The 27,527-nt window shown below is 44.0% G+C and overlaps 1 protein-coding gene across 6 annotated transcripts; it reads right to left on the bottom strand.

The window, feature by feature from the left end:
• Positions 1-284: 284 nt before the first annotated feature.
• Positions 285-27,118, bottom strand: LOC101907643 (uncharacterized). 6 transcript variants are annotated; one of them, XM_059884506.1, is made up of 19 exons: positions 25,706-27,118; positions 25,254-25,278; positions 23,002-23,598; positions 21,116-21,186; positions 20,672-20,696; positions 18,941-19,011; positions 18,414-18,489; positions 16,528-16,598; positions 16,077-16,101; positions 14,355-14,425; positions 13,829-13,904; positions 11,942-12,012; positions 11,491-11,515; positions 9,020-9,087; positions 8,530-8,554; positions 4,773-4,820; positions 2,727-2,809; positions 2,197-2,307; positions 285-582 (listed from the first exon to the last, which is right to left on the bottom strand). In XM_059884506.1, exons 3-18 carry the CDS (start codon positions 23,183-23,185, stop codon positions 2,218-2,220), a joined length of 1,080 nt encoding a protein of 359 aa, XP_059740489.1. In that variant the 5' UTR covers positions 23,186-23,598; positions 25,254-25,278; positions 25,706-27,118; the 3' UTR covers positions 285-582; positions 2,197-2,217. The 6 variants fall into 6 exon arrangements, with proteins under 6 accessions (XP_059740489.1, XP_059740488.1, XP_059740492.1 ...); XM_059884505.1 differs by having other exon boundaries at positions 285-553; positions 25,706-25,811; XM_059884509.1 differs by having other exon boundaries at positions 285-553; positions 13,880-13,904; positions 25,706-25,811.
• Positions 27,119-27,527: the final 409 nt, after the last annotated feature.

Genomic DNA, 27,527 nt, shown 5'->3' with positions numbered 1-27,527 from the left:
AAAATCCTGACATGCAAGTCTTGAAAGGGTAATATTGATCTCCTATGACTACTGGAATGAGCAGATATGAGAAAACAGAATTCTTAAAGACAATGACAGAAGGATAGATGTTAGAAATAAATTTGCAGTTCTTAAACAACAAAGACTGAGTTGTGTGAAGGGGGAAATGATCCCGGTGGTAGACACTAAGGTGACTGGCTTATGACAATTTCTTAAGTTCTACCTCTGTTGAGGGGGTTACTTTATACATATGTGTTTTTATAAAAAGTTCTTTTGAAAGTAAATAGATAAAAACATTTAATGAAAAAACTTACTTATAAATATGGAACATATAGATATATACAGAACATAAAGATAAAACTGTAGATAAAACTAATACTAAATCGACAGAGCAAAACAAATGAAGCTGTACTAAATGAGGACTCTCAGTAGAGAGGCAATGAGGCCTCCCCTGATCTGGTCCAGATGAGGCTCCTGGTGCTGTGGGGGCTCCATCCCCTCTGGGGTCCAGGATGATGTCCAGGTCCAGGTCTTCAGGGATTCAGAGCAGAGCCTGCAACACCAACACAGGTGATGGAGTCCCTGGAAGATGCAGAGTCAGACAGAGGAGGGCTCCCTGGGGAGGGTGTGCAGGACCCAGAAGACTTCCCAGCATCTAGACTTGGCTTTGGGGCTCAGATCTGCAAGGCACTGGGTCTGTTTACTGCTCTTTGCTGAGGGTGTTGTCTGTTAGTAAGGAGTGTCTAGAAATGTCCCCCAGGAGCAAGTACACCTGGGCATCTGGCTGGCAAACCTCAACTGATGGGTCCCCTGGACAGTGAGACTCAGGCAAAGGAACAGGGGACTTGGGATTCAGGATTGAAAGTTTGGGTCCCCCCTTCCCTCTAGGCCCTGGGAGGAGCAGGAGGTCAGATGACACAGAGGGTAGGAGAACATGCCCACCCATCCTACACAGTACAACTGCTCCTGAGACCTGAGCATTGGAAATGGACAGACACCTGGAATCTCTGTTTTCCTGAATAATCATTTCTAAGCCCCAACCAAACTCTCCTGAGGTTTCTGCCTTTAAACTGTTTTTATATTATAAAAAGTATATTTTAACTGTTTAGCATATCGCAACATTGAAATTTGAGAGAAAACATTTATTTTCAAACTATAATAAAACAAGATATGTTATTAATGACAGACTTGGGAACAAAATAAAAGGAACACGAGTAACTTGAATCCTGCCACTCATCCCAAGTGTGCTGCTCAGTCACCTGAGTCATGTCTGAGTCTGTGGAACCCTATGGATGATAGCTCACCAGGTTCCTCAGTCACTGGCATTCTTCACACAAGAACACTGGAGTGGGTTGCCATCTACTTCTCCAGTGGATCTTCCATACCCAGGGATCAAACCCTTTTCTTGTGTCTCCTGCATTGGCAGGAGGGTTCTTTACCACTAGCACCACCATCCCAAGTGCACAAAGGACTAAATTGCTTTCTGATGTGTCTTCAGTTGGACACATACACAGAAAAATCTACAGAACCTCCAAATTCAGGTTGAGAGATGCTGCCCTGAGGTGACCTAGGACCCCAGGGTTCCAGATCCTGAGAAACCCCAGACTTGGGCACCCCCAGGCTGGCTGGGACCCTCACGACCAGGGAGCACCCACAGGGATGCAGAGCTGCCAGGTGATGCCCTGCCTGCATGACCTCTGGGCACCTGTGTCTCCTTCACTCTGTTCCCAGAGCCCAGGACTGGGGAGGGCAGGGCCACCCCAACCTCTCTCTGCAGCTGGTGATGGACTAGGGATTCCCCCTGCAGCCTTTAGCAGGGATGGGAGGGCAGAGCTGGATCCTGCAGAGGGAGATGAGGAAACCCCCACGGGGAGATCTTTAAAGAGAGCACTCTGGAACAGCAGCTCCTGGACTCCTGCACACGGTGGCCCCACAGTGCCCCCCAGCCTCCCTGCAAAAGTAAGAGCTGCCAGACAAGCCAGTCCAGCAACCTCGGGGGCATCTTTGGATGGGACCTGTGCCCTGGGGAGACATGCTCAGGGCATCCTCCACTCGTCTGCACAGAGTGTTACCACCCTCTTGTCTCTACGTTTGTGATAACCCTCAGAAGCAGACCCCATGGTTTCTGCTGGTGATTCTGAAGCACCAACAAATGAATGGGGTCATGACAGAGACACAGGCCCTCATCTGCCTCACCTTTCACCCCAGGTCCCACGTTCACTCTTGCTCTTCCAGGTCTTCCTCATCATCGCTGCTGACTTCTCCTGAAGCAGTCTTCAAAAAGATGACCAGAGATCTTTTTGGTATCTGGAAGGAAGAGATCAGTCAAGCAGGTCCAATCCCTCCCAGGGTAGGAAAGCAACCATATGGGGTAGCTCAGGGCAGTGCAGACTTCATGGGGGCCCTTCAGCTGTGTGGGTCCAGACCTGCTGACTCCAGCCTCAACTCCTGCTCAGGCCACTCATGGTGACAAAACCAGGTTCAAGGGTGCAGACATGAGGTCAGGAGTAGGGAAATGCTCAGAAAATGGGGGAATAGGGCTGAAGATAGATTCATAGATTTTATATAAGCTCCTAGGTCCCCAAGTGCCTACAAGAGACCAGGTCCTGCAGAAGGCTAATCAGAAAAAGAGGGAAAGAGGAGAAAGGGAAGGGTTGCAAAGAAGAATCTATTGATCAGGATAAGAGAGAACATTTTTAAAAGATATGAAAGAAGAAATAAATGACCTCTATAGTCTTGCTCTCCTCCAAATCCTCAATATGCACCATGCAGTTTCTTGGTGTCTGAGGGCAGCACTCATCTGGAGTGGCTGTGGGAAAGCAAAGGGGAGATTTAGAGTCAGGATGTGACCAGGGGACCCTGTGCTCCTCACAACCTGGCCTTGGGACCCCTGGTGCCCTTTTCTCCAGGGACCTCCCAGGGCCTCAGTGTTTCACTTCTGCAATGAAAAAGTGGGTCTTTGACATCCAACATCCTGTTGCCACCCTCAGCTTGTCTACGAGTGACGAGGAATGACACCATTTCCACGTGTTCCTCCTCCAGGTGGTCACTGTCTCCATGCATCTCTGCCCACGACCTTGCTTGCCTCCTTCTCCCGCTGTTTCCCCTCTACTTCCTTCATCATTTCTCTCCTCTAGTCACTGTTCTTTTCCTTCCTCCTTGAGCCTCCACCAACCCTAGAGTTCTCCAACATGGAAACATTAGAAGAAGGACCATGTGTGTATGGCCACAGTCTCTAATGAGTCCATTATTTAATTAAACAATCCATCACTCTCAGGAATGGCCTGACATGGACATGAGAATCTTCTGAGTCCTAGGGGAGGGGAGGACAAAAAGTTCACATAACAGAGACTATCCTGTTGCCTGATGTGACCTCAGTGGCCTGGGAGATACTTAATGCTCTCAGCAACACCTTAAGTTTCCCAGACCCTAAGAGAGGATAAAGGCAAACACTTTCAATTTCATTTAGCCAGAAACGGAAAAAAGAAATCCAAAAATATATATGGAACCTCTAAGGACTCCAAACAGACACAATAATCTGGAGAACTAATTTCAGATTTTCTCACCTCCTGATTTCAAATACATTACAAAGATATAGGGATCCAAGCTGTATGATAGTGACATAGGAACACATGCATAGCCCTAAAGACCAGAATAAAGAGCCCCAAGTAAACTCATGGATATAGGGTCAAATGAAATTCACCAAGTTTCTAAGACAAGAAAAGAGTGAAAGCATAGTCTCTTCAACAGTCAGTAGGATGAAAAGATAACCTACAGAAAATTACAAACAATATATCAGAAAGGGAGATCATACTCAAAGTATATAAGAAAATACCACAACTCAAATGTAAAACAAGTAAAAACATGAAAGGTAAATAAACGAGTTGAGGAGTGTGCAAAGATTGTGATCAAAACCACCTAGAGCTTCTCTCTGGAGGGAGTATTAGGTTCTAAGATGAGCAGTCACCCCGAGTCCTGCTGCTCTGAGTCTCTGACCTAGGTTTGATCAGTCCCAGAAGACCAGGTCAGTAGGGCTCCTAGAACATGTGTAAAGAAAGCCAGCAGCCCCTTCACAGTCTCTAGAATCTGCAGCCATGCTGGTCTCTAGGAACACATGGGCTGCTCTCACGTGGAAGCACCTTCAGCACAGCATCCTTGGGGAGGTGTGGTTCTGAGAGAAACTCCAGCAGACTCAGCCCAGGCAGGGACGCAAGAGCACGTGTGTTCTGACTCATTCAACCCTGAGAGCACCCTTTACATGAGGAATAAACAGTGAGGACAAACATGAGGGCAGGCCACACGTCCTGAAAATGCACAGGGAGAGAGTTCATGTCTAACCCACAACCTGACACTCACTGCCAGAACTTGGTCTCCAGTGTCAAGTGACTATGAGACTTTTGTGCCCACTAGGATATGGCCATCATAGGAGAATTTAAACATGAAGCCAAAGTCCTTCATGTATACTACACTGCAGGTAATAACCAGAAGCCAAGCTTTCATATTAGGCAGGTGAAAGGGCAAGGAACAAGGAGTCTTGTGAGAAAGGATATTTCTAAATGGAAAAGCAAGAAGAAATGACTATAAGCACAACAGAATCAACTACATGGACACATAAGTCTATTATATTGTTAAAATTTGAAAAGAACAAACTACAACTCTAGACATATTTCCTTCTTCTTCCTCGGTTTATATTCATCTCTGAAGAAGCAGGTGTAACTCAAATGGTCCAGGAACCCTCTCCCTCTAAATCCCACCTGAGAGTTGTTCCCTACCTGCATTCTCTTCCGCATCATTGCTGCTAACGTTTTCCACAAAACAGTCTGTAGAAAGATAACCATGAGCAATAATACAGTTATTACACAAGTTGAGCTACCCATTTCTCCTCCTCCACTTGGCTCACACAGCATCTCCCCAGTCTTCCTTCCAGGCTCAGACTTCCCCTGTGCTTTGTGGAGTCAGAGCCCTTCACAAGATGGTGATCACATTTGAACATATTCACATGAGAAAGAGGCTGAGAAAATTACCTTTTAACCTTCTACTTCTACAGGCCCAACAGAGCTCTTACATTCAAGTTTACGAAGCTGAAATGCCAACGCTTATGGACACTTTTGCAATATGGCTAGTGTGACCAAGCTATGTGTGCTTTTTGTGATTGTTTCAATATAACAAGTTAAGTATTGTTGAAATATGTTAATTATAGATAGGCAGCTCTAGCTAATGGCTACTACACTGGAAAGTTCAGCTCTAAGGGCTCCACAGACAAGAAAAAGGCAACTAATTGCCTGTTCTATTTTTCATTTATTCCAGATGATATGATGGCCTGATAAGATCATTCATATGCAGGTAAATCTGGGGCTCTTGAACCCAGTGCAGGCACTGGGAGAGTGCTTGTGAACATCCCAATAGTGCTGGAGTGGGTAGCCGTTCCCTTCTCCAGGGCATCTTCCCAGCCCAGGAATTGAACTCAGGTCTCCTACATTTCAGGCGGATTCTTTACCAGCTGAGCCACAAGTGAAGCTCGAGAATACTGGAGTGGGTAGACTATCCCTTCTCTAGCAGATCGCCCTGACTCAGGAATCGAAACAGGATCTCCTGCGTTGCAGGCAGATTCTTCAACAATTGAGCTACCAGTGAAGCCCTAGTAAGGTGAACACTCAGATTCAAAGAAAATTCTCAGGAGGGAGCTCATTTGTGGGCAGAGGTAAAGGGCATGGCCCAGCACTCGTGTACTACAAGTAACCAGAAAGTAGGTATGGAGGGAAGGGAGGAATATTCACTCTCTTCCTGAGCCCATCTTTCCCATCCCTGATTCTAGAGGACCCAAGGAAGGCAGTGGAAAGGGCTTATTAGGAACTGAAGGTTTTGTGCACTGGAAACCATAAAACACTGTTAAAAGAAGAAGAGACAAGTAATTGGAATACTGTACCATATTCATAGACTGGAATATTTAGTGTTGTTGACCTTCTTATACTCCTAAAAGTGATGTACATATATATTTAAACCACTTACAAAATCCCATGTCATTTTAATAAAATGGAAAAAAAAACATCTCCCAAACTACGGAACCCAGAAGAAACCCAAAGAACAAAACAGTCTTTTTTTTTTTTTTTTTAAACTTTTGCGGAGGCCTCCACCTCCTCCTGACTGACGCTCCGCAGGTTCCGTGAAGGGCGGGCCAGGGAGAAGGGCCGGCCCTGACAGGAAAGAGTGTTTACCCTGTGCCTCAGCGCCAGTGGGCTCTAAAACAGTCTTGAGAGCAAAGAACAACAATGGGGTCTTCAGGCTTCCTGAATTCAGAACAGGCAAGAATGCCACAGCAGTCAAAACTGTATTCTACCTGCAGCTAAATAGGCAGAGAGACCAATGAATTGTAAGGAGGGAATCTTGAATACACTGACCACTGTGGCCAAATGATATTTGCTAAGGTTCTAAAATTATCAAGTGAAGAAAGGATCATCTCCTCAAAAATCAATAGACAGGCAACCTATAGAATCAAAGAAGTATCTGCAAACTTTGTATCTGAATAAAGAGCCAATATCCAGAATATAAAAGCAACTGCTAAAACACAACTTCACAATAATATCAGGCAAATAACTGACTTTAAAACATGTTCAAAAGCTTCCATAGACATTTCTTCATAGAAGACATAGAAGTGATCAATATACATAGGAAATATGCTTAGCATCACTAAGCAGCAAGTGGGGTAGTTAGTGGAAATGGAAACCAAGTCAAAAGGAGATATCACCTTTCAGGAGGTGTATTATATGAAGAAAATAATAGATGTTGGCAAATATGTAGAGAAGTGGAACTTCCATGCCTGTTGGTAGGAATGATAAATGGCATAGCCATTATAGAACAGTTTGGAAGTCCCTCAAAAAATTATTAAGATTATCATAAGATCCAGCAATCATTTATTTGAGTTTATATCCAAAGGAGATAAAACTAGAATGTTCCAGGAGATACCTATAATCTCATACCCATTGTTGCATCGTACGCAACAATCAAGATAGAAAAACTGCTCAGTGTCCAAGGGCAGATAAATCAAGAAAGAAAATGTGGTGCATACATACACTGGAATGTGATTGAGTCTTTAAAAATGAAGGCAATCCTGTCATTTGAAGCAAAGTGGGAAGCTATTGGTAAGGGCGAAATAAGCTAGTCGCAGGAGGACAAATACTGAACAATTCCACTTACCTGCCATATTGAAAGGAAAGTTCAGGGAAGCAGAGAATAAAAGGGTGGATCCAAGACCTGGGAAGAGGTTGACACAGGGAGTGTCTGTTCAATGGTTACAGGATTTTAGTGGCAGGATGGAAAAGTTCTAGAGACGTGCTAAACAACATGGTGCATTGAGTTAACAGGACAGACTGGACACTTCAAAGGGTAAGAGGCAAAGCTGGAATGAACTCCTCCATTTATGCCTGGAGCCTCCTCCTTTCTCAGATTCCTCTGAAACTGGGTGTTGCTCTTGGGTACCAGGGGCTCCCTGAAGAAGGAAGGAGCCTCCCCAGTACTTGGGGCCTTGGATGAAGGGGGTGATTCATTCTGAGGCTCCAACAGAAAGAGTTTGAATGAGGGAAGTGGCAGAGTGGTGAATCATGAGCAATCAAAATCCTACAAGACCTACTAAGTGATGAGATTTACTATTAAATGAAGGTGTGGTTGACCCAGTAAAGGGGATTCTGAAACACAGTTTTGCTCATTAAGAATCTTATAGGACTTCTATGGTGGCTCAGTGGTTAAGAATCTACCTGACAATGCAGGAGATAGGAGTTCAACCCCTGGTCTGGAAAGATTCCACATGCTGTGGAGCAACTAAACCATGTACCACAACTACTGAGCCCACGTGCCAAACTATGGAAGCCCAAGAGCCCTGGAAGCCATGCTCTGCAACAAAGAAGCCACTAAAGTGAGAGGCCTACGCACCACAACTAGAGAGTTGCCCTTGCTCTCCATAAGTAGAAAGAAGCCTGGGCAGCAATGAAGGCCAAGAACAGCCAATAAAAATTTTAATAAAAATTAAAAAGAATCCTGTAAACATCTTCCTCAGCAGTGATGGGATTTGTCTTCCTGGGAAAAGGATGTTCACTTGGTATAAAATCAATGGATACAGTGAATGTATATACTTTGTTTTATTTTTATACACATAAACATTCATGGTACATTGTGATGGGAAATATTTTGGGGCTGACACCACTAACAGTGACGTTTAGGGTGACAGATATTTTGGAAAACACAACCCAAAAATTCAAACACACAAAGAATCACACTATTCATTATACATAAAAACACACCCAGTCCCATGGACACAAACCTACACTATTAACCATAATACAGCTTCTTCCGGGAACTACAGTAATCATCCACATTGATCTCTTGTAAATTACTTTCTATCACCAGGGCCCCTATACTCATTCCCAGCAGGAATTTGGAATCAGTTTGGCCTCTACACTAAAACCAGCGAGAAAGCCCCAACTTTCTCATCTACAAAGTTTTTTCTCCCAAAGGGAACGATTCTAGAATACATACCACTTTCACATCCTGAAAGGGCCACCTGCAAGTACAGAAGAGAAGATGCTATGAGGGTAAGATCACATAGATGCACAGTCTTTGGTTCATTTGGTGACAGTAGAAAACCTGATGAGGAGCAGTGTGGAGTCCAGGGAACCCAGCAAGATCAGCACACACATACTCAGGATGAAAGGCATGACCTGTGCCTGGAGGATGGAACTCCAAGTCCATTTAGGCTGGAAATTGCACAATTCTTTTCCTAGAAGAAATGTTGCTGCAGGAGAGAGAAATCTGTACTCTACAGAGTGTAATGGATGCTAACAATTTTAGTATCTTGTGGACTGAGGAATCATGAGTTGGTAATAAGACTCTCGTCTACATTATCCCAACAAAGGGAACTGTCTCTATATGAAACAAAAACCATCAGAGTCACAACTTAATTCTACTGAAAGAGAAATGAAACAATATTTCTATCTCATACCAAAAAAAAAAAAAAAAAACAGCTTGCCTTGGAGAAACACTGAGTCTCTTCTGTGTTGTCACATGGTGGGTTGACTGGCAGGTCCTCAGTGAAGTCTAGAGGGACACAGAGTAGCTGTTAGAACACTGGTGAAGCTGTTCAGGAATCATGCAGGGGGTTTTCTCTTTGTGTGGACACGGGGTGGTGTGTCCAGATGTGGGAGGTTATTAAGCATGAGGTGAACTTGTGTTCATCCATCCTCTTTGGAGGAGGAAGGAAAGTCAAGGAGAGGAAGAAGGAAATGAAAATAGTACTTTGGCTTTCTAGCTAGAGGAACCTAATCAACATGAAATATTCAATCTAAAAAAAGGAAAGCTCTAAAATGTGTGTATTGTTCAATGAAAGAGACCCATGACTCCTCCTGCTTATTGTGAGGTCCTGCTAAATTACCACTGTCCCTTGATTTTTCCCAGATCACTCTTCTCCAGGATCTACAGTTGCCGATATTCTAATCATCATGTTTTGTATGAGACTTTGTACTTGATTAAAAGTGATCTCTGTTAGGGAACTGAATTCAATATTGGGCAAAGTATGCTATTCTCTTAATTCACTAACCAATTTTCTTAAATGAAATCAAATATGCAGTATTTGGCAATACTGAATTCCTGCCATTTAATAAGAGCCACTATGAATGATATCATATTTTTCTATCAATATTTGTTTTTTATAGTGTGCATATCCACTGAGTCAGTTCCTGTCCACATTCACAAGGGCAATATGTATAGTGGGAAAGTTGATTATAGAAAGCACAGTTTCTCCACCAGGTCTTCTTGGGGAGCTAGAGGGACACAGAGTTGCAGTCAGGACATGGGTGAGGATGCTTATCAATCTCTCAGTGTTTCTTTCTTCTTTTTTTTTTTTCTCCTTTTATTTGAAGGGGACATAGGGTCGAGTGTATGCATGAGGGAGGTTAGTAGCTATGGACCGATCTGCTGTTGAATCATCCTTTTTGCTGGATGAAGGAGAGCAAAGGAGAGGAGAAGGAAAGAAATGAAACAGAGTTTCTGCATTTTGACTAGGGATAACGTAAATGATGGGGAAAAAAGTAACACTAAAATGCATGCCAGCTTTCAGTGACAGAGACCCATGAACCTCCTGCCTGTTTAGAGCATCTGTTAAATGGTCCCTGTCTTCTGGATTTTTTCTCAGATCATCACCTCCCCAGGATCCACATTTGTAGCTACTGAATTTAGAATGTTTTCTCTCAGACTTTGTTCTTGATAAAAAGCAAACTCTGTTAGAGGACTGAATTCAATCCTACCTTTCCAAATAGCTACTATTAACCATGTGATATTCTTTCCCAGTCTTCATTTTCCAAACAATGTTTCCATGTCCACTGAGTCAGTGGCTGTTCACTCACAGAAGTCATACATTTAGTGGGACAGTTCGTTGTAGAGAGGAAACATAGGCTGAACGCTGACTTTGTCTAACCCAGGATTACAACAATGTTCAGGAGATTACAACAAAAGTAATGGTCGTTAGACTAACTACCAAGTTCCACTGTGAGATCTATTTGACACCTTCCATTGACTGTGTGCTACAGGGTCTAATCAATGTAAGGTTTATGGTAATGTCACCCAGTACAATGAAATGTTTCCCTGATAGGATCTGCTCTTGTTCTTGTTTAAGCAATGACACTAGCATCAACACATATGACCAACATTGTCTACACAAGGCCACACAACTCTCAAGATCTGAGAGCTGACCAGGAAGATACGACCACATGGTGCCTTTTACCCTGATGACTGTGCCAAAGTTGGCTGTTAATCCACCTTTGGTTGCCCTGGGTTTCAGGACAACTGACCCCACCTTAAAATGAGTCTGGAACTCTGGAGCTGCTAGTACCTCCAGGCATGGACGTAGATGCAGGGACCCCTTTCTCCATGACTGAGGACCATGGCTGAGCAATAAGTGCAGGTCAGGGGTCCAGAGCAGACACACTGGGACCACCCATAGGTTCCCAGTTTGGCTTGTCCACTTAGGAGGTCAAGAGCTTGGGCTGTTTTTCTCAGCACCATCTCCATTTGAGGACAATGAATATTAACCAAACTTGAGGAATGGCTGAGTTGAGGGAAGAGTCAGGTAATATATAGACAATGTCCAGTGGTGATGAGAAGTGTTTAGACAGTTTATGGTTGACTTGCGCTGTGTAAGAGGGAAACATCGCCTGAGGAAACACACATACATAGAGCTTCAGAATCACAACACATGGGCCCACACATGGGCCCCCAAACCTGATTCACAGAAACCCACAGTATCTAAACAATGTAGCTGTTTCCAAGTACCATAGAACACAGACATTGTTCTTTTCTGGGAGATCAGTCTCTTCTCTGGACCCCCAGTCCTCACCCCCATAGGAATCCAGCATCAGGGTGACTCTGCAAAGCTAGCTGGCAAGAGAGCCCCAGAATCATCAGCTAAATTGTTCCTCAGCAGAGGGACGGTCGCTGAATATTTACCATGTTCATTGGCTGCTCCGGCTGCCTGTGATTAGAGAGAAGAGAACAGTGTGAGGGTTGCCAGCACCGTGTGTTCTTTGCAGTAACTTTTATGTTATCTGAGTTTTTGTTTTCCTCAGGTAACTAAACTCTTAAAAAAATCAATCGTTCCAAAAGAAAACAGAGAGGACCCTTGTTGAAAAGGCTGGGCTCTTTCACTTAGGATCTTTCAGTTTCCAGGAGGAAAAAATTCTACTGAGGAAAGTACCTACAGTAGTAATTGACGGTATTTTTTAGTGTCCTTTTGAATCAAGTCTCTGTTGATAACAGAATTAACGTCAATATTTCACCAGCAAGGAATTGCATACATAAGTGCTAATATACATTGTCAGATTACTGTAACTGTATTTCGCTGAATGAAACATAAAGAAGTGAAGCAGGATCTATGTGAGACACAGACAGTTGAGCTTACCTCCAGGGGTCGGAGAGGTGATTCCTCAGCCCCAGCCTGGGGCAGTTCCACCACGAGGTGCTCCTGGGGAGCTAGAGGGAAACAGAAGGCCATCAGGACAGAGGAGAGGCTGCTTCCAAAGATCTCAGGTTTCTTGTTTGTTTGTTTGATGGGACATGGGGTGCAATGTGTACATCAGAGAGGTTAGTAACTGGGGACTGAGCTGCTCTTGAACCCTCCTCTTTGCTGGATGAAGTACAACAAAGGAGACAAGCAGGAAGGCAATGAAAGAGAGTGCCTGCATTTAACTGGTGATAACCAAAGTAATGGGAAAAGCGAAACATTACAATGCATGCCAGCTTTCAATGACAGAGACGCATGTCCCTCCTGGCTGTTAGAGCTTCTGGGAAATCACACCTATCTTCTGGATTACTTCCTAGGTCACTGCATCCTCAGGATCCACTGTTTCAGCTATTGTACTTACCAAGTCTGTGAGACTTTATTCTCGATTAAAAGCAAACTCTTGTTAGAGGACTAAATTCAATACTACCTTTCCAAATAGCTATTATTAATCATGCGATGTTGTTTTCCAGGCTTGATTTTCCAAACAACGTTTGCAAGTCCACTGAGTCAGTGGCGGTTCACACTCACAGAAGTCACACTTTTAGTGGGACAGTTCATTATGGAGAGGAAGCATGGAGTGAACCTGACTGTCTCTGACCCAGCTGTGTATGAGATTTACGACAAGAGTCATGGTCACTAGACTATCATGTTCCACTGTGAGCTTTATTTGACCATTTCCCTCGAGTGTGTACTACAGGGTTTAATCAATGTGAGGTTATGGTAATGTTACCCAGTACAATGAAATACACCTCTGATGATAATATGCTTTTGTCCTTGTGTAAACAAAGACAGGAACACCAACACATATGGCTTACACTCTACAAAAGGCCACCCAACACTCAGAATCTGTGACTTTACCAAGAGGATGTGAGTCCCGAGATTCTCTTCCCAATAATGACTGTGCCAAAGTTGGCGTTAATCCACCTATGGTTACCCTGGGTTCTTTGACCACTGTGCCCACCTTATAATTATAATGATGGGCACGATCTGGAACCCCTGGGCCTGCTAGTACCTCCAGGGATGGATATAGATGCCAGGACCCCCTTTCCACATGACTGAGGATCACGTGGCTGACTGGTAGGAGCAGCTTACTCATTCAGAAGAGCCAAATTTGGATCAACCCTAGGTACTCAGTTTGGCTTTTCCACTAGGAGGTTAAGATTTTGGGCCATTTGTCCAATTGCCATCTTCACTTGAGGAAAATTAATATTAAGCTATGTTGGGGAATGGATTCCCTGATAGTTCAGTTGTTAAAGAATCCGGCTGCAATGCTGGAGACCTGTGTTTGATCCTTCGCTTTGGAAGATCCCCTGGAGAAGGGAAAGACTACCCACTCCAGGATTCTGGCCTGGAGAATTCCATGGACTCTAGTGCATGGGGCCGCAAAGATTTGAATACAAACTGAATGACTTTCACTTTCACTTTTGAGGAAAGACTGAGTTGAGGAAAGAATCAGGTAATGTATGGCCAGTGTGCAGTGGTAGTGAGAAGTGTTTAGAAAGTTCACAGTTGACTAGTGCTGTGTACCAGGGAAACATCTCCAGAGGCAACACACACAGACACAGAACTTCAGAATCACACCACCTGGACTCACACAAGGGCCCCCAACCCTGATTCACACAAACCCACAACATCTAAATGATGTAGTTGCTTCCAGGTACCATAGAACACAGACACTGTTCTTTCCTGGGAGATCAGTCTCTTCTCTGCACCTACAGCTCACACCCTAAGTAGGAATCTAGCATCAGGGCCACTCTCCAACCAGAGCCAGTCAGAGAACCCCACCTTTATCAGTTGGATTGTCCCTCAGCAGAATGATGATCCCTGAATATTTACCGTGTTCACAGGCTTCCCCAGATTCCTGTGATTGCAGAGAAGAAAACAGAGTGAGTGTCTCAGCATCTTGAATTTTCTGCACTAAGTCTTCTGTTATCTGTTTTTTTGTCCTCAGGTAACTAGCACTCTTCATTTCAGTGGCTCCAAAATAAAACAGTCTTCTGTTGGGAAGACTGGTCTGTTTCACATAAGATCTCTCAGTTTTAATTTGACCAACGTTTACAAATTGTTTTTCAAGAAAGAACACTTTCTGCTGAGCAAAGTACCTACAGTAGTAAATGATGCTGTCTTATTTAAATGTCCTTTTGAATCAGGACTGTGTTAATAATAGATTTATCCTCTCTACTTTCCCAGCCAAGGATTCACATGCCTCAGTGGTAACATAAATTTTCAGATTACTATACCTGTGTTCGACTAAAAGGAAAATAAAGCAGTGAAGCCGCAGCCTTGCCCCAGTTAAGAGAGGTGCACTTACGTCCACAGTCCTCAGAGGCTCGTCTTCAGCCCAGTCCTGGGGCAGCTCCACCACCATGTCCTCTTGAGGAACTGGAGGGACACAGAACAGCACAGGGACACAGGTAAGGTGCTCACTAACCTCTCAGGAGCCTTTTTCATTGGAGGGGCATGGGGTGGAATGTATGCATAAGGCATTAGTAACTATGCACTGAGTTCCTGCTGAATCATCCTCTTTTTTGTATAAATAAGAGCAAATCAGAGGAGCTGGAAATAACGAAACAAAACTTCTGTATTTTAACTAGTGATAACCTAACAGTTTGGGAAAAAAGAAACACTGAAATGCATGCCACCTTTCACTGACAGAGACGCATGAAACTCCTGCCTGTTTATATCTTCTGCAAAACCACCCCTTTCCAGAAGGATTTCTTCCTAGATCACTGCCTCCCCAGGATTCAGTTTCAGCTGATGCACTTACTAAGTTTTCTGTGAGATTTTGTTCTTGATTAAAAGCAATCTCTGTTAGAGGACTGAATTCAACCCTACCTTGCCAAATAGCTATAATCTATCATGTGATGTTTCTTCCTAGTCTTCACTGTCCAAACAATATTTGCACATCCACTGAGTCAGTGTCTGTTCACACTCATTGAAGCCATACATTTCGTGGGACAGTTCATCATGGAGAGAAAGCATGGGGTAAACGTTGACCTTCTTGGACCCTGGTGTGCAGGAGGTTTACAACAAGAGTCAAGGTCACCAAGCAGAGTGTCAAGTTCCACTGTGAGATCTATTTGACACCTTCCCTTCAAAGTGTGCTACAGGGTTTAACCAATGTAAGGCTTATGGTAATGTCACCCAGTACAAAGAAATATCTCCCTGATGACAATCTGCTTTTGTTCTTGGTTAAGCAATGACACTAGCACCAACAGATATGGCTGGTACTGTCTAAATAAGGGAACACAACTTTCAGATCTTTGAATTGACCAGGAGGATAGGAATTCCAAAGTGCCTTTCACAATAATGACTGTGCCAATGTTGGCCTTAATCCACCTATGTTTGCCCTGTGTCCCATGACCACTGAGCCCATTTTACAATGATGGGCACAATCTGGACCTCTGGAGCTCTAGTACCTCCAGCATAAATGGAGATGCAGGGACCCCCTTGCTCCATGACTGAGGATCCATGGTTGAGTGATAAGTGCAGGTCAGGGGTCCAGAGCAGACACACTGGGACCACCCATAGGTTCCCAGTTTGGCTTGTCCACTTAGGAGGTCAAGAGCTTGGGCTGTTTTTCTCAGCACCATCTCCAATTGAGGACAGTGAATATTAACCGAACTTGAGGAATGGCTGAGTTGAGGGAAGAGTCAGGTAATATATAGACAATGTCCAGTGGTGATGAGAAGTGTTGAGACAGTTCACAGTTGACTTGCGCTGTGTAAGAGGGAAACATCGCCTGAGGAAACACACATACATAGAGCTTCAGAATCACAACACATGGGCCCACACATGGGTCCCCAAACCTGATTCACAGAAACCCACAGTATCTAAATGACGTAGCTGTTTCCAAGTACCATAGAACATGACATTGTTCTTTTCTGGGAGATCAGTCTCTTCTCTGGACCCCCAGTCTTCACCCCCCATAGGAATCCAGCATCAGGGTGACTCTGGAAAGCTAGCTGGCAAGGAGCCCCAGAATCATCAGCTAAATTGTTCCTCAGCAGAGGGATGGTCGCTGAATATTTACCATGTTCATTGGCTGCTCCGGCTGCCTGTGATTAGAGAGAAGAGAACAGTGTGAGGGTTGCCAGCACCATGTGCTCTCTGCAGTAACTTTTATGTTATCTGAGTTTTTGTTTTCCTCAGGTAACTAAACTCTTAAAAAAATCAATCATTCCAAAACAAAACAGAGAGGACCCTTGTTGAAAAGCCTGGGCTCTTTCACTTAAGATCTTTCAGTTTCCAGGAGGAAAAAATTCTACTGAGGAAAGTACCTACAGTAGTAATTGACGGTATTTTTTAGTGTCCTTTTGAATCAGGTCTCTGTTGATAACAGAATTAACGTCAATATTTCACCAGCAAGGAATTGCATACATAAGTGCTAATATACATTGTCAGATTACTCTAACTGTATATCGCTGAATGAACCATAAAGAAGTGAAGAAGCATCTATGTGAGACACAGACAGTTGAGCTTACCTCCAGGGGTCGGAGAGGCGATTCCTCAGCCTCGGCCTGGGGCAGTTCCACCACGAGGTGCTCCTGGGGAGCTAGAGGGAAACAGAAGGCCATCAGGACAGAGGAGAGGCTGCTTCCAAAGATCTCAGGTTTCTTGTTTGTTTGTTTGATGGGACATGGGGTGCAATGTGTACATCAGAGAGGTTAGTAACTGGGGACTGAGCTGCTCTTGAACCCTCCTCTTTGCTGGATGAAGTACAACAAAGGAGACAAGCAGGAAGGCAATGAAAGAGAGTGCCTGCATTTAACTGGTGATAACCAAAGTAATGGGAAAAGCGAAACATTACAATGCATGCCAGCTTTCAATGACAGAGACGCATGTCCCTCCTGGCTGTTAGAGCTTCTGGGAAATCACACCTATCTTCTGGATTACTTCCTAGATCACTGCATCCTCAGGATCCACTGTTTCAGCTATTGTACTTACCAAGTCTGTGAGACTTTATTCTCGATTAAAAGCAAACTCTTGTTAGAGGACTAAATTCAATACTACCTTTCCAAATAGCTATTATTAATCATGCGATGTTGTTTTCCAGGCTTGATTTTCCAAACAACGTTTGCAAGTCCACTGAGTCAGTGGCGGTTCACACTCACAGAAGTCACACTTTTAGTGGGACAGTTCATTATGGAGAGGAAGCATGGAGTGAACCTGACTGTCTCTGACCCAGCTGTGTATGAGATTTACGACAAGAGTCATGGTCACTAGACTATCATGTTCCACTGTGAGCTTTATTTGACCATTTCCCTCGAGTGTGTACTACAGGGTTTAATCAATGTGAGGTTATGGTAATGTTACCCAGTACAATGAAATACACCTCTGATGATAATATGCTTTTGTCCTTGTGTAAACAAAGACAGGAACACCAACACATATGGCTTACACTCTACAAAAGGCCACCCAACACTCAGAATCTGTGACTTTACCAAGAGGATGTGAGTCCCGAGATTCTCTTCCCAATAATGACTGTGCCAAAGTTGGTGATAATCCACCTATGGTTACCCTGGGTTCTTTGACCACTGTGCCCACCTTATAATTATAATGATGGGCACGATCTGAACCCCTGGGCCTGCTAGTACCTCCAGGGATGGATATAGATGCCAGGACCCCCTTTACACATGACTGAGGATCACGTGGCTGACTGGTAGGAGCAGCTTACTCATTCAGAAGAGCCAAATTTGGATCAACCCTAGGTACTCAGTTTGGCTTTTCCACTAGGAGGTTAAGATTTTGGGCCATTTGTCCAATTGCCATCTTCACCTGAGGAAAATTAGTATTAAGCTATTTGGGGAAATGGATTCCCTGATAGCTCAGTTGTTAAAGAATCTGCCTGCAATGCTGGAGACCTGTGTTTCATCCCTCGCTTTGGAAGATCTCCTGGAGAAGGGAAAGACTACCCACTCCAGGATTCTGGCCTGGAGAATTCTCTGGACTCTAGTGCATGGGGCCGCAAAGATTTGAATGCAAACTGAATGACTTTCACTTTCACTTTTGAGGAAAGACTGAGTTGAGGAAAGAATCAGGTAATGTATGGCCAGTGTGCAGTGGTAGTGAGAAGTGTTTAGAAAGTTCACAGTTGACTAGTGCTGTGTACCAGGGAAACATCTCCAGAGGCAACACACACAGACACAGAACTTCAGAATCACACCACCTGGACTCACACAAGGGCCCCCAACCCTGATTCACACAAACCCACAACATCTAAATGATGTAGTTGCTTCCAGGTACCATAGAACACAGACACTGTTCTTTCCTGGGAGATCAGTCTCTTCTCTGCACCTACAGCTCACACCCTAAGTAGGAATCTAGCATCAGGGCCACTCTCCAACCAGAGCCAGTCAGAGAACCCCACCTTTATCAGTTGGATTGTCCCTCAGCAGAATGATGATCCCTGAATATTTACCGTGTTCACAGGCTTCCCCAGATTCCTGTGATTGCAGAGAAGAAAACAGAGTGAGTGTCTCAGCATCTTGAATTTTCTGCACTAAGTCTTCTGTTATCTGTTTTTTTTGTCCTCAGGTAACTAGCACTCTTCATTTCAGTGGCTCCAAAATAAAACAGTCTTCTGTTGGGAAGACTGGTCTGTTTCACATAAGATCTCTCAGTTTTAATTTGACCAACGTTTACAAATTGTTTTTCAAGAAAGAACACTTTCTGCTGAGCAAAGTACCTACAGTAGTAAATGATGCTGTCTTATTTAAATGTCCTTTTGAATCAGGACTGTGTTAATAATAGATTTATCCTCTCTACTTTCCCAGCCAAGGATTCGCATGCCTCAGTGGTAACATAAATTGTCAGATTACTATACCTGTGTTCGACTAAAAGGAAAATAAAGCAGTGAAGCCGCAGCCTTGCCCCAGTTAAGAGAGGTGCACTTACGTCCACAGTGCTCAGAGGCTCGTCTTCAGCCCAGTCCTGGGGCAGCTCCACCACCCTGTCCTCTTGAGGAACTGGAGGGACACAGAACAGCACAGGGACACAGGTAAGGTGCTCACTAACCTCTCAGGAGCCTTTTTTCATTGGAGGGGCATGGGGTGGAATGTATGCATAAGGCATTAGTAACTATGCACTGAGTTGCTGCTGAATCATCCTCTTTTTTGTATAAATAAGAGCAAATCAGAGGAGCTGGAAATAAAGAAACAAAACTTCTGTATTTTAACCAGTGATAACCTAACAGTTCGGGAAAAAAGAAACACTGAACTGCATGCCACCTTTCACTGACAGAGACTCATGAAACTCCTGCCTGTTTATATCTTCTGCAAAACCACCCCTATCCAGAAGGATTTCGTCCTAGATCACTGCCTCCCCAGGATTCAGTTTCAGCTGATGCACTTACTAAGTTTTCTGTGAGATTTTATTCTTGATTAAAAGCAATCTCTGTTAGAGGATTGAATTCAACCCTACCTTGCCAAATAGCTATAATCTATCATGTGATGTTTCTTCCTAGTCTTCACTGTCCAAACAATATTTGCAAGTCCACTGAGTCAGTGTATGTTCACACTCATTGAAGCCATACATTTCGTGGGACAGTTCATCATGGAGAGAAAGCATGGGGTAAACGTTGACCTTCTTGGACCCTGATATGCAGGAGGTTTACAACAAGAGTCAAGGTCACCAAGCAGAGTGTCAAGTTCTACTGTGAGATCTATTTGACACCTTCCCTTCAAAGTGTGCTATAGGGTTTAACCAATGTAAGGCTTATGGTAATGTCACCCAGTACAAAGAAATATCTCCCTGATGACAATCTGCTTTTGTTCTTGGTTAAGCAATGACACTAGCACCAACAGATATGGCTTGTACGGTCGAAATAAGGGAACACAACTTTCAGATCTTTGAATTGAATTGAATTAAAGATAGGAAACCCAAGGTGCCTTTCACAATAATGACTGTGCCAATGTTGTCAATAATCCACCTATGTTTGCCCTGGGTTCCATGACCACTGAGGCCATCTTACAATGATGGGCACAATCTGGACCTCTGGAGCTCTAGTACCTCCAGGCATAAACGTAGATGCAGGGACCCCCTTGCTCTATGACTGAGGATCCGATGGTTGAGTGATAAGTTCAGGTCAGGGGTCCAGAGCAAACACACTGTGACCACCCATAGGTTCCCATTTTGGCTTGTCCACTTAGGAGGTCAAGAGCTTGGGCTGTTTTTCTCAGCACCATCTCCATTTGAGGACAATGAATATTAACCAAACTTGAGGAATGGCTTAGTTGAGGGCAGAGTCAGGTAATATGTGAACAATGTCCAGTGGTGATGAGAAGTGTTGAGACAGTTCACAGTTGACTTGCGCTGTGTAAGAGGGAAACATCACCTGAGGAAACACACATACATAGAGCTTCAAAATCACAACACATGGGCCCACACATGGGCCCCCAAACCTGATTCACAGAAACCCACAGTATCTAAATGACATAGCTGTTTCCAAGTACCATAGAACAGTGACATTGTTCTATTCTAGGAGATCAGTCTCTTCTCTGGACCCCCGGTCCTCACCCCCCGTAGGAATCCAGCATCAGGGTGACTCTGCAAAGCTAGCTGGAAAGAGAGCACCAGAATCATCAGCTAAATTGTTCCTCAGCAGAGGGATGGTCGCTAAATATTTACCATGTTCATTGGCTGCTCCGGCTGCCTGTGATTAGAGAGAAGAGAACAGTGAGAGGGTTGCCAGCACCATGTGTTCTCTGCAGTAACTTTTATATTATATGATTTTTTGTTTTCCTCAGGTAACTAAACTCTTAAAAAAATCAATCGTTCCAAAAGAAAACAGAGAGGACCCTTGTTGACCCTCTTTCACTTAAGATCTTTCAGTTTCCAGGAGGAAAAAAATTCTACTGAGGAAAGTACCTACAGTAGTAATTGACGGTATTTTTTAGTGTGCTTTTGAATCAGGTCTCTGTTGATAACAGAATTAACGTCAATATTTCACCAGCAAGGAATTGCATACATAAGTGCTAATATACATTGTCAGATTACTGTAACTGTATTTCACTGAATGAAACATAAAGAAGTGAAGAAGCATCTATGTGAGACACAGACAGTTGAGCTTACCTCCAGGGGTTGGAGAGGCGATTCCTCAGCCTCGGCCTGGGGCAGTTCCACCACGAGGTGCTCCTGGGGAGCTAGAGGGAAACAGAAGGCCATCAGGACAGAGGAGAGGCTGCTTCCAAAGATCTCAGGTTTCTTGTTTGTTTGTTTGATGGGACATGGGGTGCAATGTGTACATCAGAGAGGTTAGTAACTGGGGACTGAGCTGCTCTTGAACCCTCCTCTTTGCTGGATGAAGTACAACAAAGGAGACAAGCAGGAAGGCAATGAAAGAGAGTGCCTGCATTTAACTGGTGATAACCAAAGTAATGGGAAAAGCGAAACATTACAATGCATGCCAGCTTTCAATGACAGAGACGCATGTCCCTCCTGGCTGTTAGAGCTTCTGGGAAATCACACCTATCTTCTGGATTACTTCCTAGATCACTGCATCCTCAGGATCCACTGTTTCAGCTATTGTACTTACCAAGTCTGTGAGACTTTATTCTCGATTAAAAGCAAACTCTTGTTAGAGGACTAAATTCAATACTACCTTTCCAAATAGCTATTATTAATCATGCGATGTTGTTTTCCAGGCTTGATTTTCCAAACAACGTTTGCAAGTCCACTGAGTCAGTGGCGGTTCACACTCACAGAAGTCACACTTTTAGTGGGACAGTTCATTATGGAGAGGAAGCATGGAGTGAACCTGACTGTCTCTGACCCAGCTGTGTATGAGATTTACGACAAGAGTCATGGTCACTAGACTATCATGTTCCACTGTGAGCTTTATTTGACCATTTCCCTCGAGTGTGTACTACAGGGTTTAATCAATGTGAGGTTATGGTAATGTTACCCAGTACAATGAAATACACCTCTGATGATAATATGCTTTTGTCCTTGTGTAAACAAAGACAGGAACACCAACACATATGGCTTACACTCTACAAAAGGCCACCCAACACTCAGAATCTGTGACTTTACCAAGAGGATGTGAGTCCCGAGATTCTCTTCCCAATAATGACTGTGCCAAAGTTGGCGATAATCCACCTATGGTTACCCTGGGTTCTTTGACCACTGTGCCCACCTTATAATTATAATGATGGGCACGATCTGGAACCCCTGGGCCTGCTAGTACCTCCAGGGATGGATATAGATGCCAGGACCCCCTTTCCACATGACTGAGGATCACGTGGCTGACTGGTAGGAGCAGCTTACTCATTCAGAAGAGCCAAATTTGGATCAACCCTAGGTACTCAGTTTGGCTTCTCCACTAGGAGGTTAAGATTTGGGCCATTTGTCCAATTGCCATCTTCACCTGAGGAAAATTAATATTAAGCTATTTGGGGAATGGATTCCCTGATAGCTCAGTTGTTAAAGAATCTGCCTGCAATGCTGGAGACCTGTGTTTCATCCCTCGGTTTGGAAGATCTCCTGGAGAAGGGAAAGACTACCCACTCCAGGATTCTGGCCTGGAGAATTCTCATGGACTCTAGTGCATGGGGCCGCAAAGATTTGAATGCAAACTGAATGACTTTCACTTTCGCTTCTGAGGAAAGACTGAGTTGAGGAAAGAATCAGGTAATGTATGGCCAGTGTGCAGTGGTAGTGAGAAGTGTTTAGAAAGTTCACAGTTGACTAGTGCTGTGTACCAGGGAAACATCTCCAGAGGCAACACACACAGACACAGAACTTCAGAATCACACCACCTGGACTCACACAAGGGCCCCCAACCCTGATTCACACAAACCCACAACATCTAAATGATGTAGTTGCTTCCAGGTACCATAGAACACAGACACTGTTCTTTCCTGGGAGATCAGTCTCTTCTCTGCACCTACAGCTCACACCCTAAGTAGGAATCTAGCATCAGGGCCACTCTCCAACCAGAGCCAGTCAGAGAACCCCACCTTTATCAGTTGGATTGTCCCTCAGCAGAATGATGATCCCTGAATATTTACCGTGTTCACAGGCTTCCCCAGATTCCTGTGATTGCAGAGAAGAAAACAGAGTGAGTGTCTCAGCATCTTGAATTTTCTGCACTAAGTCTTCTGTTATCTGTTTTTTTGTCCTCAGGTAACTAGCACTCTTCATTTCAGTGGCTCCAAAATAAAACAGTCTTCTGTTGGGAAGACTGGTCTGTTTCACATAAGATCTCTCAGTTTTAATTTGACCAACGTTTACAAATTGTTTTTCAAGAAAGAACACTTTCTGCTGAGCAAAGTACCTACAGTAATAAATGATGCTGTCTTATTGAAATGTCCTTTTGAATCAGGACTGTGTTAATAATAGATTTATCCTCTCTACTTTCCCAGCCAAGGATTCGCATGCCTCAGTGGTAACGTAAATTGTCAGATTACTATACCTGTATTCGACTAAAAGGAAAATAAAGCAGTGAAGCCGCAGCCTTGCCCCAGTTAAGAGAGGTGCACTTACGTCCACAGTCCTCAGAGCCTTGTCTTCAGCCCTGTCCTGGGGCAGTTCCACCACCATGTCCTCTTGAGGAACTGGAGGGACACAGAACAGCACAGGGACACAGGTAAGGTGCTCACTAACCTCTCAGGAGCCTTGTTCACTGGAGGGGCATAGGGTGGAATGTATACATAAGGCATTAGTAACTATGCACTGAGTTGCTGTTGAGTCCTCCTCTTTTTTGTATAAATAAGAGCAAATCAGAGGAGCTGGAAATAACGAAACAAAACTTCTGTATTTTAACTAGTGATAACCTAACGGTTCGGGAAAAAAGAACCACTGAAATGCATGCCACCTTTCACTGACAGAGACTCATGAAACTCCTGCCTGTTTATATCTTCTGCAAAACCACCCCTATCCAGAAGGATTTCTTCGTAGATCACTGCCTCCCCAGGATTCAGTTTCAGCTGATGCACTTATTAAGTTTTCTGTGAGATTTTGTTCTTGATTAAAAGCAATCTCTGTTAGAGGACTGAATTCAACCCTACCTTGCCAAATAGCTATAATCTATCATGTGATGTTTCTTCCTAGTCTTCACTGTCCAAACAATATTTGCACGTCCACTGAGTCAGTGTCTGTTCACACTCATTGAAGCCATACATTTCGTGGGACAGTTCATCATGGAGAGAAAGCATGGGGTACACGTCGACCTTCGTGGACCCTGGTGTGCAGGAGGTTTACAACAAGAGTCAAGGTCACCAAGCAGAGTGTCAAGTTCCACTGTGAGATCTATTTGACACCTTCCCTTGAAAGTGTGCTACAGGGTTTAACCAATGTAAGGCTTATGGAAATGTCACCCAGTACAAAGAAATATCTCCCTGATGACAATCTTCTTTTGTTCTTGGTTAAGCAGTGACAATAGCACCAACAGATATGGCCTGTACTGTCTAAACAAGGAAACACAACTGTTAGATCTATGAATTGACCAGGAGGATAGGAATCCCAAGGTGTCTTTCACAATAATGACTATGCCAATGTTGGCGATAATCCACCTACGTTTGCCCTGGGTCCCATGACCACTGAGCCAATCTTACAATAATGGGCATAATCTGGACCTCTGGAGCTCTAGTACCTCCAAGCGTAAAGGGAGATGCGGGGACCCCCTTGTTCCATGACTGAGGATCCCATGGTTGAGTGATAAGTGCAGGTCAGGGGTCCAGAGCAGACACACTGGGACCACCCATAGGTTCCCAGTTTGGCTTGTCCACTTAGGATGTCAAGAGCTTGGGCTGTTTTTCTCAGCACCATCTCCATTTGAGGACAATGAATATTAACCAAATTTGAAGAATGGCTGAGTTGAGGGAAGAGTCAGATAATATATAGACAATGTCCAGTGGGGATGAGAAATGTTGAGACAGTTCACAGTTGATTTGTGCTATGTAAGAGGGAAACATCGCCTGAGGAAACACACACACATAGAGCTTCAGAATCACAACACATGGGCCTACACATGGGCCCCCAAACCTGATTCACACAAACCCACAGTATCTAAATGATGTAGCTGTTTCCATGTACCATAGAACATAGACATTGTTCTTTTCTGGGAGATCAGTCTCTTCTCTGGACCCCCAGTCTTCACCCACCATAGGAATCCAGCATCAGGGTGACTCTGCAAAGCTAGGTGGCAAAGGAGCCCCACAGTCATCAGCTAAATTGTTGCTCAGCAGAGGGACGGTCGCTCAATATTTACCATATTCGTTGGCTGCTCCAGCTGCCTGTGATTAGAGAGAAGAGAACAGTGTGAGGGAGGCCAGCACTGTGTGTTCTCTGCAGTAAGTTTTATGTTATCTGAATTTTTGTTTTCCTCAGGTAACTAAACTCTTAAAAAAATCAATCGTTCCAAGAGAAAACAGAGAGGACCCATGTTGGAAAAGGCTGGGCTCTTTCACTTAAGATCTTTCAGTTTCCAGGAGAAAAAATTCCTACTGAGGAAAGTACCTACAGTAGTAATTGACGGTATTTTTTAGTGTCCTTTTGAATCAGGTCTCTGTTGATAACAAAATTATGGTCAATATTTCACCAGCAAGGAATTGCATACATAAGTGCTAATATACATTGTCAGATTACTATAACTGTATTTCACTGAATGAAACATAAAGGAGTGAAGCAGCATCTATGTGAGACACAGACGGTTTAGCTTACCTCCAGGGGTCTGAGAGCTGATTCCTCAGCCCCGGCCTGGGCCAGTTCCACCACGAGGTGCTCCTGGGGAACTAGAGGAAAACAGAAAGCCATCAGGACAGAGGAGAGGCTGCTTCCAAAGACCTCAGGTTTCTTGTTTCTTTGTTTGATGGGACATGGGGTGCAATGTGTACATCAGAGAGGTTAGTAACTGTGGACTGAGCTGCTCTTGAACCCTCCTCTTTGCTGGATGAAGTACAACAAAGGAGACAAGCAGGAAGGCAATGAAAGAGAGTGCCTGCACTTAACTGGTGATAACCAAAGTAATGGAAAAGCGAAACATTACAATGCATGCCAGCTTTCAATGACAGAGACGCATGTCCCTCCTGGCTGTTAGAGCTTCTGGGAAATCACACCTATCTTCTGGATTACTTCCTAGATCACTGCATCCTCAGAATCCACTCTTTCAGCTATTGTACTTACCAAGTCTGTGAGACTTTATTCTCGATTAAAAGTAAACTCTTGTTAGAGGACTAAATTCAATACTACCTTTCCAAATAGCTTTTATTAGTCATGCGATGTTATTTTCCAGGCTTGATTTTCCAAACAATGTTTGCAAGTCCACTGAGTCAGTGGCGGTTCACACTCACAGAAGTCACACTTTTAGTGGGACAGTTCATTATGGAGAGGAAGCATGGAGTGAACCTGACTGTCTCTGACCCAGCTGTGTACGAGATTTATGACAAGAGTCATGGTCACTAGACTATCATGTTCCACTGTGAGCTTTATTTGACAATTTGCCTTGAGTGTGTACTACAGGGTTTAATCAATGTGAGGTTATGGTAATGTTACCCAGTACAATGAAATACACCCCTGATGATAATATGCTTTTGTCTTTGTGTAAACAAAGATAGGAACACCAACACATAGGGCCTACACTCTACAAAAGGCCACCCAACGCTCAGAGTCTGTGACTTTACCAAGAGGATGTGAGTCCCGAGATTCTTTTCCCAATAATGACTGTGCCAAAGTTGGCATTAATCCACCTATGTTTACCCTGGGTTCTTTGACCACTGTGCCCACCTTATAATTATAATGACGGGCAGGATCTGGACCCCTGGGCCTGCTAGTACTTCAAGGGATGGATATAGATGCCAGGAACCCCTTTCCACATGACCGAGGATCACGTGGCTGACTGGCAGGAGCAGCTTACTCATTCAGAAGAACCAAAGTTGGATCAACCCTAGGTACTCAGTTTGGCTTTTCCAATAGGTGGTTAAGACTTTGGGCCATTTGTCCAATTGCCATCTTCACCTGAGGAAAATTAATATTAAGCTATGTTGGGCAATGAATTCCCTGATAGCTCAGTTGTTAAAGAATCCGCCTGCAATGCTGGCGACGTGTGTTTGATCCCTCAGTTTGGAAGATTCCCTGGAGACGGGAAAGACTACCCACTCCAGGATTCTGGCCTGGAGAATTCCATGGACTCTAGTGCATGGGGATGCAAAGATTTGAATACAAACTGAAAAAAAAAAAGAAGAGGGAGGAAAAGAACGATTGCCTTTAGGGTACTGGAAGCAACTACATCATTTAGATGTTGTGGGTTTGTGTGAATCAGGGTTGGGGGCCTTGTGTGAGTCCAGGTGTGTGATTCTGAAGTTCTGTGTCTGTGTGTGTTGCCTCTGGAGATGCTCCTGTTACACAGCACTAGTCAACTGTGAACTTTCTAAACACTTCTCACTACCACTGCACACTGGCCATACATTACCTGATTCTTTCCTCAACTCAGTCTTTCCTCAGAAGCGAATTGAAAGTCATATTTTTTAGTGTGCTTTGAATCATG

Source organism: Bos taurus, unplaced genomic scaffold (genome assembly GCF_002263795.3).
Source record: "Bos taurus isolate L1 Dominette 01449 registration number 42190680 breed Hereford unplaced genomic scaffold, ARS-UCD2.0 Leftover_ScbfJmS_965_547, whole genome shotgun sequence".
NCBI classification, from domain to species: Eukaryota; Metazoa; Chordata; class Mammalia; order Artiodactyla; family Bovidae; genus Bos; species Bos taurus.
Note: the sequence above shows the minus strand (reverse complement) of the source record. Positions and strands in the feature narration are given on the sequence as shown.

Excerpts from the sequence above, each read along its gene's own strand:
- LOC101907643 (XM_059884506.1), bottom strand. The coding sequence starts at position 23,185 with ATGAAGAGTGCTAGTTACCTGAGGACAAAAAAACAGATAACAGAAGAC. Across the intron at positions 20,697-21,115 it reads CGCCTCTCCAACCCCTGGAG|GCAGCCGGAGCAGCCAATGA; the intron begins GTAAGCTCAACT and ends CTCTAATCACAG. Across the intron at positions 8,555-9,019 it reads AGACTCAGTGTTTCTCCAAG|GTGGCCCTTTCAGGATGTGA; the intron begins GCAAGCTGTTTT and ends CTGTACTTGCAG.